Source organism: Carya illinoinensis, chromosome 5 (genome assembly GCF_018687715.1).
Source record: "Carya illinoinensis cultivar Pawnee chromosome 5, C.illinoinensisPawnee_v1, whole genome shotgun sequence".
Lineage (NCBI taxonomy): Eukaryota > Viridiplantae > Streptophyta > Magnoliopsida > Fagales > Juglandaceae > Carya > Carya illinoinensis.
Window position 1 is genome coordinate 12,190,111 of NC_056756.1, and position 14,540 is coordinate 12,204,650.

Here is a 14,540-nt window from a genome sequence, read left to right on the forward strand (position 1 = left end):
GAGAGCACCTCCATCTCAACCCTCTTGGCGCTAGCGAGCACGCACGCACGCACATTCTCTTCACATATATCTGAAAATTTTCTCTCTATCCAAACTAATAAGAGACACTTTGAATTTGAAAAAGCGTAAGATAAAGCGAAAATAAAAATCGCGGAGCTGTGCAATCAGAATACCACCGCCGCGTCCTTCTCTCTCTCTCTCTCTCTCGGTTTTTTTCTTCTTGATTTCATAGGAAGAACTTCCTGGGAAACAAACAAATCGCTGCCCGTAACAACTCTCCACATGTAGTTAACTTAAAGCCTCTTCAATCAACAGAACCGCTGTAGATAAAGTTTGAGTCTATCCAGTTGCCTCGTTTTCTGGACAAAAAATAAAAAGAAAGCTTTTTTTTGGTTTTAAAGTTTATAAAGAATCCTCTTTCTCTTATAATTTTTTTGTCGTTTGGGTTTGGTCTGTAAGGTTTTGACGTAAAATCTCGAATTTTCTGGGAAAAGAATGATGAGAAGGCAGCATCAAGACGAGCAATCTAGGATCTTCTACGAGCTCTCCGCTCTGGTCCTCAACATCCTCCGATCCCCACCGTCTCCGATTCCGTTCTCCGAAAATTCTCCGCCGGCGGCGATGACAACATCTTCTTCGTCAGCCTCCCGGCGGCCTTCTTCGGCGGTGCAGATCTCGCCAGCGGGGTTCGCTTCGCTGCTGCTGGGGATTTCTCTGGCCCTGATGCTCTGCGGATCGGTCACTTTCTTCATTGGCTTCATATTGATGCCATGGGTTCTCGGGCTGGTCATGGTATTGTACGTGGCTGGAATCGTCTCGACCGTCTCGATGCTTGGCCGCTCCCTTCTCTGTTACGCCACGGCGCCGCCCACGCCGCGGAAGGACGTTCCTGGTAAGAGATATTATCAATTTCAAGGGTTTTTATGTGTTGAGTTCGTCTGAATTAATGTTTGTTTTGGCCGATTTGTTTCTTCTGTCTTTATGATTGAATTCAATGCGTTTGTTTCTTGCTAATGTTGCTAGGAATTGGTTTTTCTTTCATCCTGCTTGTTCATAGTCAAGCTCTAATTTTTTAATTTCTTATTCTGCTGCTTTCCCAATGGCTTTTGAAGTCCTAGGATTTTGAAGTCCTAGGATTATATGACAGAATTATATGACACTTTGGGGTGCTGTTTACTTTGTTCTTTCCCATTCATAGGTCAAAAAGTTACCATAGTTGTCAATCGGCCCAGCTTCATCAACCCCATTCTAAATATTTTTCTGCTATATGTATATCTTATCAAGCAAATTCTGCACAGTTCCTTCTTCTTGGATATGGAACTGCTGTGATTTTTTAAAAAAGCGAAGGAGAAGGTGAAAAAGGAGAGGAAGAAGGAAGAGTCAAGAAACTTATCGGAGATTGGTTCATGATTAGATTGATTACCAAGAATTTAGAACGTCTTATTTTGTCAGTGATGTGTGATACATTATGTTTGTAGTTAACAACTCTGTAGAATGGAGTATCTTTTTAATTCTCATCCTCATATTTGTTGGTGCTTTTAGCTGTTGTATAGAGCATGATAATAGTTGATGATAAGTATTAATGCATGCTAGCGTGCTTGATTATGTTATTCCAGATCCCCAGATAAATGATCAGGACATCTAAGTGTTTTATTATCGCTTACTTGTTGATGATTGGGACATCAACGTCTTCGTTATACATTCTAAGGCCAAAAGGCTGAGCAACTGTCTCTTTTCCCCCATTGTATTTCTGCTTGTGATGGTGTTTTATTGTGCGGGCATAGTTGTTAATTCAAAAGGCATTTAGCAGACATTAGTATATTGAAAAAATTATAAATGAAATTGCACGAAGGCAAAAACTGCATGATTGGTGATCTCTAATTGTTGATTATATTATTTTCCCAACCTTGAAGACCTATGGCTATGAGGCACGTACAATACCTGAGAGTGTTTCCTTGTACTATGATGCTGATCGGGAACGTCAAGTTCTACATTGGGTGAGTATTTAGGAATACATAAACATGATTAGTTGTGGGACATTGCGTTGCACATTGTTTTAATGAGTAAACAGCTATGTTGCTTCTCTCCATGGACTAGATCTGGTTTTCCTCATCTGCTCATCTGCTCGTTATCTGTTTCTCTATACACTCTTTGCTCTTCATTCCTAACTTGAGAATGACAGAAGTGTAAAAATATTCGTATACATGCATGGACTGACTTGGGTTAGGTGCGTTAGGCACCCTCCGCTTCTCCCATTAAAAATTAAGGAAAAGTGGTGTGCGTGTGGAGCTGCCTGCTTGATGAATAAGTAGGCTTTTACCAAAAAAATTTGTTTTGGAAGATTTCTGTTTGATTTTTTTTTTTTCTTCTATGGCTTCTCATTGCTGCAGCATGGAAATTTTTGTGAAGAGAAAAGATGGTTATGAGAGAAGATTGAATTATGTCGGGAAGGATCTGGGCAGCGGCGATGTTCCTGAGTATAATGCTCCTTCTAGCAACCATAGGGACAATTAGAACACTGAGCTTCTTATTGATGCAGGTATTGTGGATAATTGTTGACTTATCTATTACTAGATATGTGGATAGTAATAGATATAGAGAATTGTCAAAGATTTTCATGTACCACTGCCTACTGAATTCCTAGTTGTAAGAAGGAAGTAGCAGGAGCTATTCCCAGTTTCTTTCTTCAATTATATTTCATTTTACTACGGGTTAATCTTCTTTCTTGGATAATGGATATATATACACAATTGTAACTATTCCGCATCATAATGGTCACTCATGTTTGCTTGTTTATTTTCTGAAAGTAACAGTGTTCCAAATCCTGACAAGAATAGAGTTTTTGAACATATTATTTACTTATTTTTCTTGTCAATCATGTCCAAACTATTTTTCTCGTCTGTGGGTTATTTAGTTCCCTTATTGGACCATAATTTTTGTTTGCTGGGGAGTTGGCTGTGCAGTTATTGCAGAGTGGCTGTTGCGGCAAGTATTAATAACAAAGCATGAGAAAAATAGATAATAATGTTAAAAGACAGGCTTGAATCAACGATAAGGTTGGTTGGTTGGTTGGTTGTGAATTCGGGGGGATGAGAACGTAAGCTTTGCTGCCAAAGAGCTCTGATTCTCAATCAGAAGCTTTGCTTATCTGTCCCCCAGTCAGATAAGAGTGGGTGGAATAGAACTCTTTCCCATAAGTAATGATCAGGTTGGTGGCCAGTTTGTCTCTTTTCCGCTTTTGGGGGCTTTCTTCCTATTATTATTATGAGTCATTGCTGGAGGCAGCCTAACATAATTTTTTTTTTATTTAACATATTTAAATATTTAAAAAAATTAAAAAAAAAATATTAATATATTAAAATCTACTTCTTTAATCATTAAGTAAAACAATTATTATTTTTAAATATATAAGTCATCAAAATGAGGGGTAAATTCAGACGGTATGTTACTATTTTTTTATTATTATTTTGCAACCTAATTAGTGCCGGCCAGGTGTGATGCAGCTAAAATTCTTGAATAGTTTTTTAAAAAAATTATATTAAAAAAATAATATTTACAATTATAAGTTCTGCTCATTTTCTTTAAAAAAAAAGTAAATATTTAATTTACATAAAAAATTATCTTTTAATAGCAGACTTTATTATTTTTAAAAAAGAGTGTAGAATTTGTATATATTAAACTGTATCTAGTATTATTTTTTATTTAATAATTAACTATTACAAACATGTTATTTTATTAAAAAATTAATTTAAAATAAATATATTTAATTTAATATAGAGTTTTAAAAAAAATTTATAACTTGATATTTTTCAAATATTATAGATACGTACTTTTTATCGGCAGGATAATATTACTAAAGAAAGAAGTACGTACGACAGGAAGGGGTGATGGGCCTCGGCCTTGGATGTGTATTTTAATTTAGTAATGGGCTCTCGGTCCATCAAGCACATCTTCCTTGTCGGCTTTAGTAGGATTTATTTCTTTCCAATTCAAGATTTGAATTTAGCGATGGGCTCTGCGCCCCACCGTGCACGTCCGCCTTGTTGGTGTAGGTTGTGTTCCTTGTTATACCGAGTGATTTCGACTGTTTTGTTTTTGTTTTTTTGTTTTTTTTGGATTGAATGGACTCTCTTTTTATTCCGAATGGAATTCACTGTCATTGCGAGAAAAAGATAGAAGATTTTAGTGCATTTGCTCATTGGTGATTGGTTGCAAAATAAAGACACTTGATTGGGATAAAAAGTACTCAGAATTTAAAGTATTCAAAATTCAATATCATAGAGACCAGCTTGGGTCTAAGAATTACAAGTCTGATTGGGATAAGGCATGGACGGGTAAATTGACCTGTTATAGATGGGAAGACATAGCAAAATAGCACTTTTAAGACACTTGATTGAGATAAAAAGTACTCAGAATTTAAAGTACTCAAAATTCAATATCATAGGGACCAGCTTGGGTCTAAGAATTACAATTCTGATTGGTATAAGGCATGGACGGGTAAATTGACCTGTTATAGATGGGAAGACATAGCAATGCGGCAAATGCATGCGTACATCATTAATTTGAATGCTGAGATGAGACGGTATATATGTGAATAATAGTGAAGTTGTTTGGAAAAAATAGTGGAATTATTTGTGAATAATGAATATTAATAAAATGTTTTAAGTTAGAATGTTTCATTGAGTTTTAAAAAAGAATAGATAAAAATTTGAATAAAAATATTATAAAATTAAAATATTGTCAGGTGTAATTTTTTAATATTATTTTTGTTTTAGAATTTAAAAATGTTTTTTTTTTTTTTAAAAAAGTTTAAAAAAATTGTAATGATTAGATAAAAAAATTTAAATATTTGGTATTGAAAAATGTTTATGCTTGAATGATTTTTGGGAAGAAAATAAGATGAGATAAAATAGGTTGAAAACGATATCTAAACGAAGTCTTAGGAGATGCTTAGGGAATGAGATGATATGAGAATTTTGTAAATAGTAATGAGATGATTTGTAAATAGTAACGAGATAGTTTGAAATTTGGGAAATGAAAGAGAAAATGTTGAATAAAAAATATTATATAGTTAAAGGAAAATTCTATACGTATACCATACTATCATCCTATTTGCATTCCGCTAAGTAAGATGTGACACATTTACTATAATTGAATGATCATTTATTGCATGCTTCTTTATCATCAAATGATGATAAATGCGCCACATCATATATAGTAAGATGCAAGTCGGATGATGGTGTGATGTATATCATTACTCTTTTTGTTTGAAAGTTTGGAAAAGTTATAATGATTAGTTTGAAGATATTTTTATTTAAGTGATGTTTAAAAAGGAAATGAGATTGGATGAGATGAGATAAGATAAAATCAAAACTATTTCCAAACATCCCCGACAGTTGGAACATGAACTGCCTTGGGCACGTACAACTGATCTGAAGTACTTATCATGTACTTACAACATATCATTTTAACTAAAAATAATCTATATAGTAAACCTCATTTTTAACACACCGATGGTCCGATGATATGAAAATCTTCCACATCAGTTATGTTAGCGGTTGAAAAATTACATTTTCTTCAACTATTAAAAAGTATGTCAATTGGGGAGATGGGATACATTCTTACGTTCTAATATAATTCGTATAATAATATTTGTTTTTATGAGAATACATACTTTTATGCATTATTTTAACAATGTTTGCATGTCCATATATTCTGTGTGGTCATGCTTTTTTGAGCTGGCTATCAGCCTAGCCACGAGTCAAATTGGAAAAAGACCATTTAATCCATTCATAAGCTAAGCCAATCAACAACAGATAAGGCGCATTCCGTGTCAATAAAGCCACCCACGTAGATCATGTTGCTGAAGGCCGGCCAGCAACAACAGCTGCTCAACATGAAAGGCATTGTATGTACATACAATGCTCATTTCTCACTCAGGCATTATGGAAACGAGATAAAACACAATATTCCTAAATCATCGTCATTACAATCTTCGACATTCAAAAGGTTTTCCAAGCAAGCAATGCTATTTGGTGTACATATGAATGAAAACAAGTAAATTAAGCATGCCAAAGAATAAATGTATATACGTCCCAATCTTGCAGTCTTAAGTTACCCTTTAATCGAAAGCTATACTTTGTCAAGTTGGAAGATTCCCTATGCATTCTCTAAACAACACGTGCATGAAATCCGGTTGACATAAAATGCTTTGCGCGCAGACACAATTTTGGATTCAATGGAATTTGGATTTGCAGATTTTAGATTCAACTTGAGCACAAGTCGTCACGGAATATCGATAATACAAGGAAGCTAACTACACAAATTAATCATGTTATAATATTACAAAATACGTACGTAGACACATGATTCGAGGATTCAAATCAAGAACCCTTCTCAATATTATTACTAGCTAGCAAGAATTAACACATGACTTAGCTTATGCATGTAACAAGCTGCTAGCGATTAACACCGCGGCATTATCGTTGGTTGGGGGTATTAATAAATGTACAAGTGAACCTTAATGACCAGCAAAAAGATGCCAATGAGAGCAAAGTAGAGGAGGGAGTGGATCAGTATGGATGCACCACTGGTCTGAAAGTTGCCAAACTCGACGCAGCCATGGCTCCCAGGCACTTGGAAAAGCATACCCGGAGTTAACAGCACAAACAGCACCGTAGCCACAAACACTGGACCCCAGTCCGACATCCTTCGAGCTAACTTTGATGATATCTTAAACTGTGTGCCTTGGTTAGTGGCGCTTAATTAATGAGACAAAGAGATAGATCGATCGAGATGATCAGTACTGAAGGAATTGGAGTTTTTTGAGTGGAGTTTATACAAGGAAAGCTAGGGTTGGGAGAGAAAGTTGAGACTTTGGAGGAAAGGAAAGTAGATAAAAAGAGTCATGTTTGTGGGGCAGCGTTGGTCATGACGACTTGGATAATAGATCCAGTAGTACTGCTAGCTAATTTGGCACATCAAAGCTGGGGGAATAACGTCTTGGCCATGCCTTCTTTCCCATTCCTTCTTTCAACAAAAAGTACGTTGTGATTGCAGTACCTTTGTACAGAATATGTATTGTGGAAGCTAATTAAATGCGTAAGGAATTAGATTAGACCATTCACATAAGATGTGTTTTTATACTTTTGATAAATGATATTTGTAGGTATATAGTGGCCGGTGTATTGCACATTTTAAAAAAAAAAGAGTAAATATAAGATTTATATGAAAAAATTAAGTTTTTTAATGATAAATTTTATTCTTTTTTAAAATAAATGCACGACACTTGTATAACTCATAATTGTATCTAATATTACTGACATTATAAATCCAAAGAATAATGTTAAATACAAATCTTAAATAGATAAATACTATACAAGTCATTTATAAAAAAGTAAAGCTTACTAATAAAAACGTAATTTTTTATATTTTTTTAAAGTGAGGTATATTTTTTATGAGAGTTTATAAGAGATTTTTCTATTTAAAATTTATACAAATTATTTCTCAAACCCAAATGTATGGACTCTACTTTCCTGTTGATTGCTTCCCAACCCATTTACCTTGACCGCTTCGCAATGAAGGGATTGGATAAATTCCACCCTCAGATTTGTTGAAGGGATGCAAATGTCAGCCCAGCTATCTTTTCTTTACCTAAAATAATGGAAAGAATTCTATTACCTATCGATATTTTCGTGTATTTTTTTTATATATTTTATTAATATAATTGATTAAAATAAATATTTTTTATTAAAAAAAATATAATTAATCATATTAATAAAATATATAAAAATACATAAAAATAACTATATATATAATTTTTGTAATAAAAAAGTCATTTTCACCTCCTCTATTATATAAAATAAGGAAAAATATAATTACAAACACAATTGTGTACTAATTTGTACATCAATATGATGTGATTGATCAAAAAGTAAATTTTATTGAAAACAGTGTTAATTTAAATTTTAAGTATGAATGAATCAGTATTAGTATACAGATTAATAAACAACTGTGTTTGTATATAACAAAATTCTTAAAATAATCCATCAGTTTTCTAGATTTGTGGACACCACCAGACACGTCTTCAATTTTCAGCAGTAACCCATGTCTTAAAAAATAGGTAATTGATCTACTCATTAACTACCGTTCATCCTAACACAACACACCATTGACATTGACGTGGTTTTTTTTTTTTTTTTTTTTTTTTTTAACTTGATGAAATGTGCATATAGTAGCCCATTTCGAAAATTTCCCACCTCCCTTGCGATCTCTCCCCTTCTCAGCATCTTCTTGCTCTTCTTCTATCCCTACTTGCATTCTTACATATTGCTGAAGTCTCAGCTTCTTCTTCCTCTTCGTGTGAAAATTCTTTGGGCGCCCTACCATTTCCTCCGCACAGTTCTTCAAATTCTCATGTAACCTTTGAGATCTTTTTTTCCTCTTTAAGTTTTGTATTATGGTTTTTGTTTGGGTATAGAGGGAGGTGAAGGGACAGGCTCTCTTCTGCAGATCTGGAACACGGTTTCTCTTTTGCAGATTTGGACGCAATAATACTTTAACATTATTCCGTGTGCTAGTTTCCAAACAAAGTCACAAACCCATGGCCCATAAATGTCTGTGTTTGCCCTTGATTCACAAAGAGACAAAGATATGGAGTAAAGAGGGATATAGGAGCACGAGAGGAAGCGAAAGAGATAGGAGCACGCATGGCTTTGCCCTAGAATCATAGAGAGAAGAGAGAGAGAGAGAGAGAGAGAGAGAGAGAGTAACATGAGAGGAAGTGAAAGGGGAGCACAACAAGGAGAGAAAAGCCAGTGTTTCAGTGGATGACTTTGTGCACGAGGAGATGAAGCACGAGTAGAGGAGAGGAGTCTTTCGAGCTGAGGAGATGAAGATAGATTAGAGATTAATTTGTGGGTTTAGAGCATTGAAAATGGCCTAACTATTACCAAATTTAAAATTTAGTTATAATTTCATATTTTGGCCATAATATCAATTTTTAGTTAAATAAGTTCAATAATAATATAATATTATATATTTTAATAATATTTGATTTTTTTTTTACAAATACACCTCATATATTAATTAATAATTTTATTAAAACATAAAATGTGGTAATTTATTTCAATGTAGTACTTATATGATTTATTTCAATATGATAAAGAGAGGAAAAAGTTAATGAAAATAATAAAATAATTAGATAGAGATTGAATAGTAACTCTCCAACAATGGAGAGTCCCATTAATTTACTGTAGTTCAAGTGTTGAGTTTTAGACTTTTGACTAGTCCAATGTGAAAGCTTTTTCTGTCATTTAGCTAAAGTTTGGACTTATATTGGCATTTGACTAGACCATTGCCAATGCTCTTATAGAGAGAAGAGCAGAGAAAACACATGAACGAGGGGAGGATTTGGGGCCGATTTGAGTGTTTTTATATTTCATTCGTGAATCCGTTTTGCCACGTTAAGGTATGTGGTGTAGAATATGTGGACTATTTGAAGAGAATATTTATTCTAAAATTAATACCTTGAGTTATATTAGTTTAATTTGTTTTAGATATATTTTTTTTCTTTTTGTCAAACGCGCGTGTTGCATGAATCGAAAATGAATTATGAGAACTCGATCCCTACATTCATTTAACTTAAAAAAAAAAAAAAAAATGTTAGGTTCATGCACAACTTTAACGTAAGCCCGTTCTAAAATGGTAATAAAAGTAATTTTGTATACTTTTTTAGTGTGTGGTTCACTTTTTTTTCTTTTACAAAATGCTTAAATCAAATTTGTCATTCTAAACGAGTACAAATAATTATTAAAAAGAACTTGCTTATATATAACGTGAACAACACTTGACAATGACATATTGTTGATGAAGATGAACATAATTATATAAAGCAAAACAAATTCAGAACTTGGAATGTCATATAATGCTTGGAATAAAATTTTCTAACTACTAAACAAAACATCACGCACAATATTAGATCAGTGGATCATTAACATCATGGATTAGACTAATTAATATTTTAATTTAAATAGAAATGTAAAAATGATAAATCACTAAAATTTTTACTTGGAAAATGATAAGGTCACCGAAGATTTCTACCAATAATTTCTATTGATTTGGGTCTTTTTTTTTTTTACTTAATTGTTAAGGAAGTATGAGTTTGTATATATATTTTTTTAAATCTTTAAAGTGATTTAAAAAAACTTTAAAATAAAATAAAATAAAACAAAATAAAACCAGTGATGCACCGTCTGGAGAATTTCTATTTTACGAAGCATGCTTTGCATATGCTCCATTTGAGAGAGAAAAACAAAAACATTTCCGTACTTTGAAAAGAGCATGACATGAACTCATATATATATATATATATATATATGGATCCCACGCAGCAACACTTACTTCTTTTTCGGCCAAGTGATTATCTTGTTGATAAGGAGGAATGATTATATGACCCCACGGCGCTACAAAAATCGAACAATCAAACACCCATGATTGTCCATACGATACGCGAAGCCAAAGCCGAAGTTAGGTTTTTTTCCTCAAATTAATCAGCCACGCCACAAGGAACCCCATCGCGTTCTTTTCTTTTTCCATTTTTTTTGTATTTTTTTAACTTTTCAGTGCTATATCATTGCATGATACATGGAAAAGAGAAAAAAAGTAGTAGGATTAGCGCGTAGAAAGCAGCTTCCTTTACTTCTATGCTGCCCAATTCTTCTTTAGGTTTTTTTTTTCTAATCCAATTCTTCTTTAGTTACTCATGTACGTACGTAATAGTTTCAACTTTCAATCGAGAATGAGCGGTCGTCACCGGCACGAGCTATTATTTTTTTATGTAAGGCTGCCTTTAGTTTATCAATTCACTTCAATTTATCTCAATTTATTTTATTTAATTATTATAATTTTGTTAACTTCAAACATAAAATATAATAAATAATTTAATTTTTTTAGATATTAAAATAATAATATTTTAATAATATTTTATTCAACTTCTAACTTTCATTTCAATTTATTTCAACTCAACTCACTAGATAAATCAGCTAAATTTATAATTTTAAGACGTATAACTTCCTATATTTTTTTAAATAGATAAGTTTATAATTCATATAAAAATTAGAAATAATTTATTTAAGTCCTAAATAGATAAGCATTATGCAACTTTTTATAAAAAAAATAGATCACATCTTTAAAAGGTGTAAAAATATTATTTTTTATTAGTACGATTCATTTTTTTTTATAAAAAATTTATATGAGATTTATCTATTTGAGAATTTTATCTAATATTAGTCTAAAACAAAACATATTTTTAATGAGGTATATTTCAAAATAAAAAATAATTTATACACATCTTAAATAGACAAGCTTCAAGTAAATTTTTGTAAAAAAATTTATTCCACTTAAAAAAGTGTAAAAATAATATTTTTAGTGGGACTCACTTTTTTATAAAAAAAAATTGTATAAAATTTATTTATTTTGAGATTTATATTTAGTATTATTTTTTCATAATTATATAATATTACTTTTATTTTATTATTTAAAAAAACCGAATGTGTTTGACAGGTCGGATTCACATCTGCCACGTGGGGTCTACAATTGAATGAGTAGAGGAATATGCTCTGCACGACAACCTGCTTCTCGCGCGTGCTTCTCTGGGGCCTAATTCAGTAAGGAAAATTATAGGGCCTAATTCAGTAATTCTACATATGATGTTTTACTTGTAATAGTAATACTACTTCCACTTCCACCTATGGATAGTCAAATAAACCATTTCTCATAATTAAGGACACAGAATAAGACAAAGCCATTGATGTACGTAGCCACCTGGAAGATCTAAGAGCATTCTAGGTAGATTGTCCAAATGCATATTCAAATTTTAGTTAATATCAGATCAATTTATATTTATTTATTTTATTTAAATTTAATTATTATATTATATTATTTATTTACTTTTTATATAATAATAAAATATTATTAATTAAATAATTTTTTTATTTAATATATTTTTATCACATTGTGTAGTTCTATTAATTAAATATTAATAATAATTGTATTCTAATTAAATTAATGTTAAAAAAGTATTATTAAATGTTAAATGTTAATTATATTTTAATTAATTTAATTTATTTGTTTGTAATGATAAACGAATATTTTAATATTTGATGAAACAACTGTAGTTAATAATATTTGATCAAATATTATAACTAAAATTTAAATTATTTTAGAGGTTCCCAATCCAATATAAAGTTGTTTTTACACAAATTATCTAAATTTTAACTAGGAAAATATTAGTCTTACAGCTAGTTTCTACCAATAGATTCTACCGCTATGTTTTATTTGTTTTTTTATTATTTTTTTTAACTTAATGATTAAGTAAGAGTTTTTTAATAATATTGTGATTTTTTTTTTATTTTTTTAAAAATATTTAAATGTATTAAAAAAATATATGTAAATAAATATGAAAAAAATAAAAAATTTTAAACAACTTGCGGGAGCCCCAGCGGTGTGTGTAGCACCGCCTTTTTAACTATCCTTCAATTCTGGCCAAGCCAAAGGTCAATTAAAGAAAACATGAATAACAAAAGTTAATGGGAAACGCTACCTGTCGGTCGGGTGTGATTCTCCCTTTTACACTAGCGAATAAGGAGGTCTCATGTATGGTGTAGTAAACTGGAGATTACATTCGATGCAGCTGATTGTGTGAAAAATATAAAATCACTTTCCCTCTCCCTCTTTGTTCCTCCCCCCACCCGGTCACTTCACTCCCCCTTCTCTCTCTCTCTCTCTCTCTCTCAAACTCTCAAATATGCTTTCTATCTCCTTTGAAGAACAATCTCTTTCAAAACGCCTCCTTGACCTCCCATTGTTGCTCCCCTCATCTATAATCATCAGATCGTCAGAGCCCTCAAGGTCGTCGAGAGAGACGTTGTAGCCTATGCTGATGAGTTACTTAGATTTGAACCCCATAAATTTGAAACAAAAAAGTCTGCCATTGCAACAAAAGAAACAGCCTAAAAGGTTGTGTGCATGCCTATGTGGGATATCTGAAAGTCTATAGATGTGAACCCCATCCACACATTATATGAATGCTGAGAGAGATATAGAACAAGGCTATACTCTTCTAAACATGACTAAACCTGCAGAATGTCAATAATAATAGCCATAGACATCACAATGCTTAACCTGAATTGAAAAACATATTTAGAAACTTGGGTATGATTTAAAAATGGACCTACACCTTCATTCGCCTGACATTTCTTTGAGGTAAAAGCACTCCTCAAAAAGCATTCGCATGCATATGAGCACAACCACATGAATTACACATTAATAGCCATAGCAAGTTTAAAGTGAAATAAAAACCATAAATTAAATCAATAACAACCCAAAATTTTCTATGCATATTTTAGCTTAAAACGGCACAAATATAGTTTTACTAAAGGGCAAAAGGGAAAAGAAGAGATGAGAGGAGAAAGGAGAAGGGGATGGCACGGGGAGGTCAAAGACAAAGGGAAAGATGGAATACGAGAAAGAAGAGGGGAGATGAGAAATGAGAGATTGCGGAGAGGACAGAGAAAAAGAGAAAACTAGCCTAAACTATAAAATACATAAATGATCTCCTATACGGTGAGATTCTATTAACTGGTGTAAAGTGGGAAAGGGCATCCGATCGGTTCTGAATTGTTTCTAAAGTAAATACGCACCATACCCGATCCTCTGTAGTAAAAGGGGGAGCCTTTTTCCTTAACTCACAGATTCTTTTTTTATTATCAGGAGGTTCACACCGAACCCCATAAAACTTGAAGTTATTATAAATTTTAAATAATAATAATAATCGACCTTGAAAAAATACTCTATGGTCTGCTGCATACAATTAAAGATTTTTAATCCTAAGCAAATGCCAAAGATCAAATTCCAGCAATACTTCGAGAAAAGCCTAACGTTTAAAGAATCAGTCTCCTCGTTTAAAAAATATAGACTGATCGATTTAAATGCTTATTAAAAATCAAATATAATTGAAACTCTCCAAAAAACTAAAATTCAAAACAAAAAGACTTAAGCAAATTGGATGGCCAACATAGATCGGATGTTTTCATCTTATCTATACCGTACACTAGTTTTTCATATCCAAACACATTATATTTCATTTATAAATTTTAAAAATATTTTCTTAAATAAGCAATAATGAACAATACATAAATAGTGAAAATATGATATGAACAGTACATAAACATTATAATCAGACGTGAACAGTGCATAAACAATAGACAATTTGGCTATCCTTATTAAATAGTAGGACCCACACATTTTTTAAATTCTAAAAATAAAAAAATATCTCATTTCATCGCACTATTCAAATATACATTTTTTTACAAATTATTTTATCTCATCTTAACTTAAAATTTTTATTATTATTTAAAATATCTCATTTTATCTTATCTAAATTTTGTATATAAACAAACCTAAATGATTAAAAATTAATCATAATATTAATTGTTATTTGACGTCGCATCAATAGAGGTTTGAAAATAGAGCCTGTCTTT

General features: G+C 31.9%; 2 protein-coding genes across 3 annotated transcripts; one reads left to right on the forward strand and one right to left on the reverse strand.

The window, feature by feature from the left end:
* On the forward strand, positions 1-2,806 carry LOC122311486. 2 transcript variants are annotated; one of them, XR_006242800.1, is made up of 3 exons: positions 1-892; positions 1,914-1,997; positions 2,391-2,806. XR_006242800.1 is itself a non-coding variant. In XM_043126059.1 (2 exons), the coding sequence occupies exons 1-2, from the start codon at positions 496-498 to the stop codon at positions 2,405-2,407; spliced, it is 414 nt and encodes a 137-aa protein (XP_042981993.1). In that variant the 5' UTR covers positions 12-495; the 3' UTR covers positions 2,408-2,806. The 2 variants fall into 2 exon arrangements, 1 of the variants encoding a protein (XP_042981993.1); XM_043126059.1 differs by lacking the exon at positions 1,914-1,997 and having other exon boundaries at positions 12-892.
* Positions 2,807-6,227: 3,421 nt separating this feature from the next.
* On the reverse strand, positions 6,228-7,047 carry LOC122311620. The gene has a single exon (XM_043126232.1). The coding sequence runs from the start codon at positions 6,706-6,708 to the stop codon at positions 6,499-6,501; it is 210 nt and encodes a 69-aa protein (XP_042982166.1). The 5' UTR covers positions 6,709-7,047; the 3' UTR covers positions 6,228-6,498.
* Positions 7,048-14,540: the final 7,493 nt, after the last annotated feature.

Bases quoted from the DNA above. Each gene is read 5' to 3' on its own strand.
- LOC122311486 (XM_043126059.1), top strand. From the start codon at position 496: ATGATGAGAAGGCAGCATCAAGACGAGCAATCTAGGATCTTCTACGAG.
- LOC122311620 (XM_043126232.1), bottom strand. From the start codon at position 6,708: ATGTCGGACTGGGGTCCAGTGTTTGTGGCTACGGTGCTGTTTGTGCTG.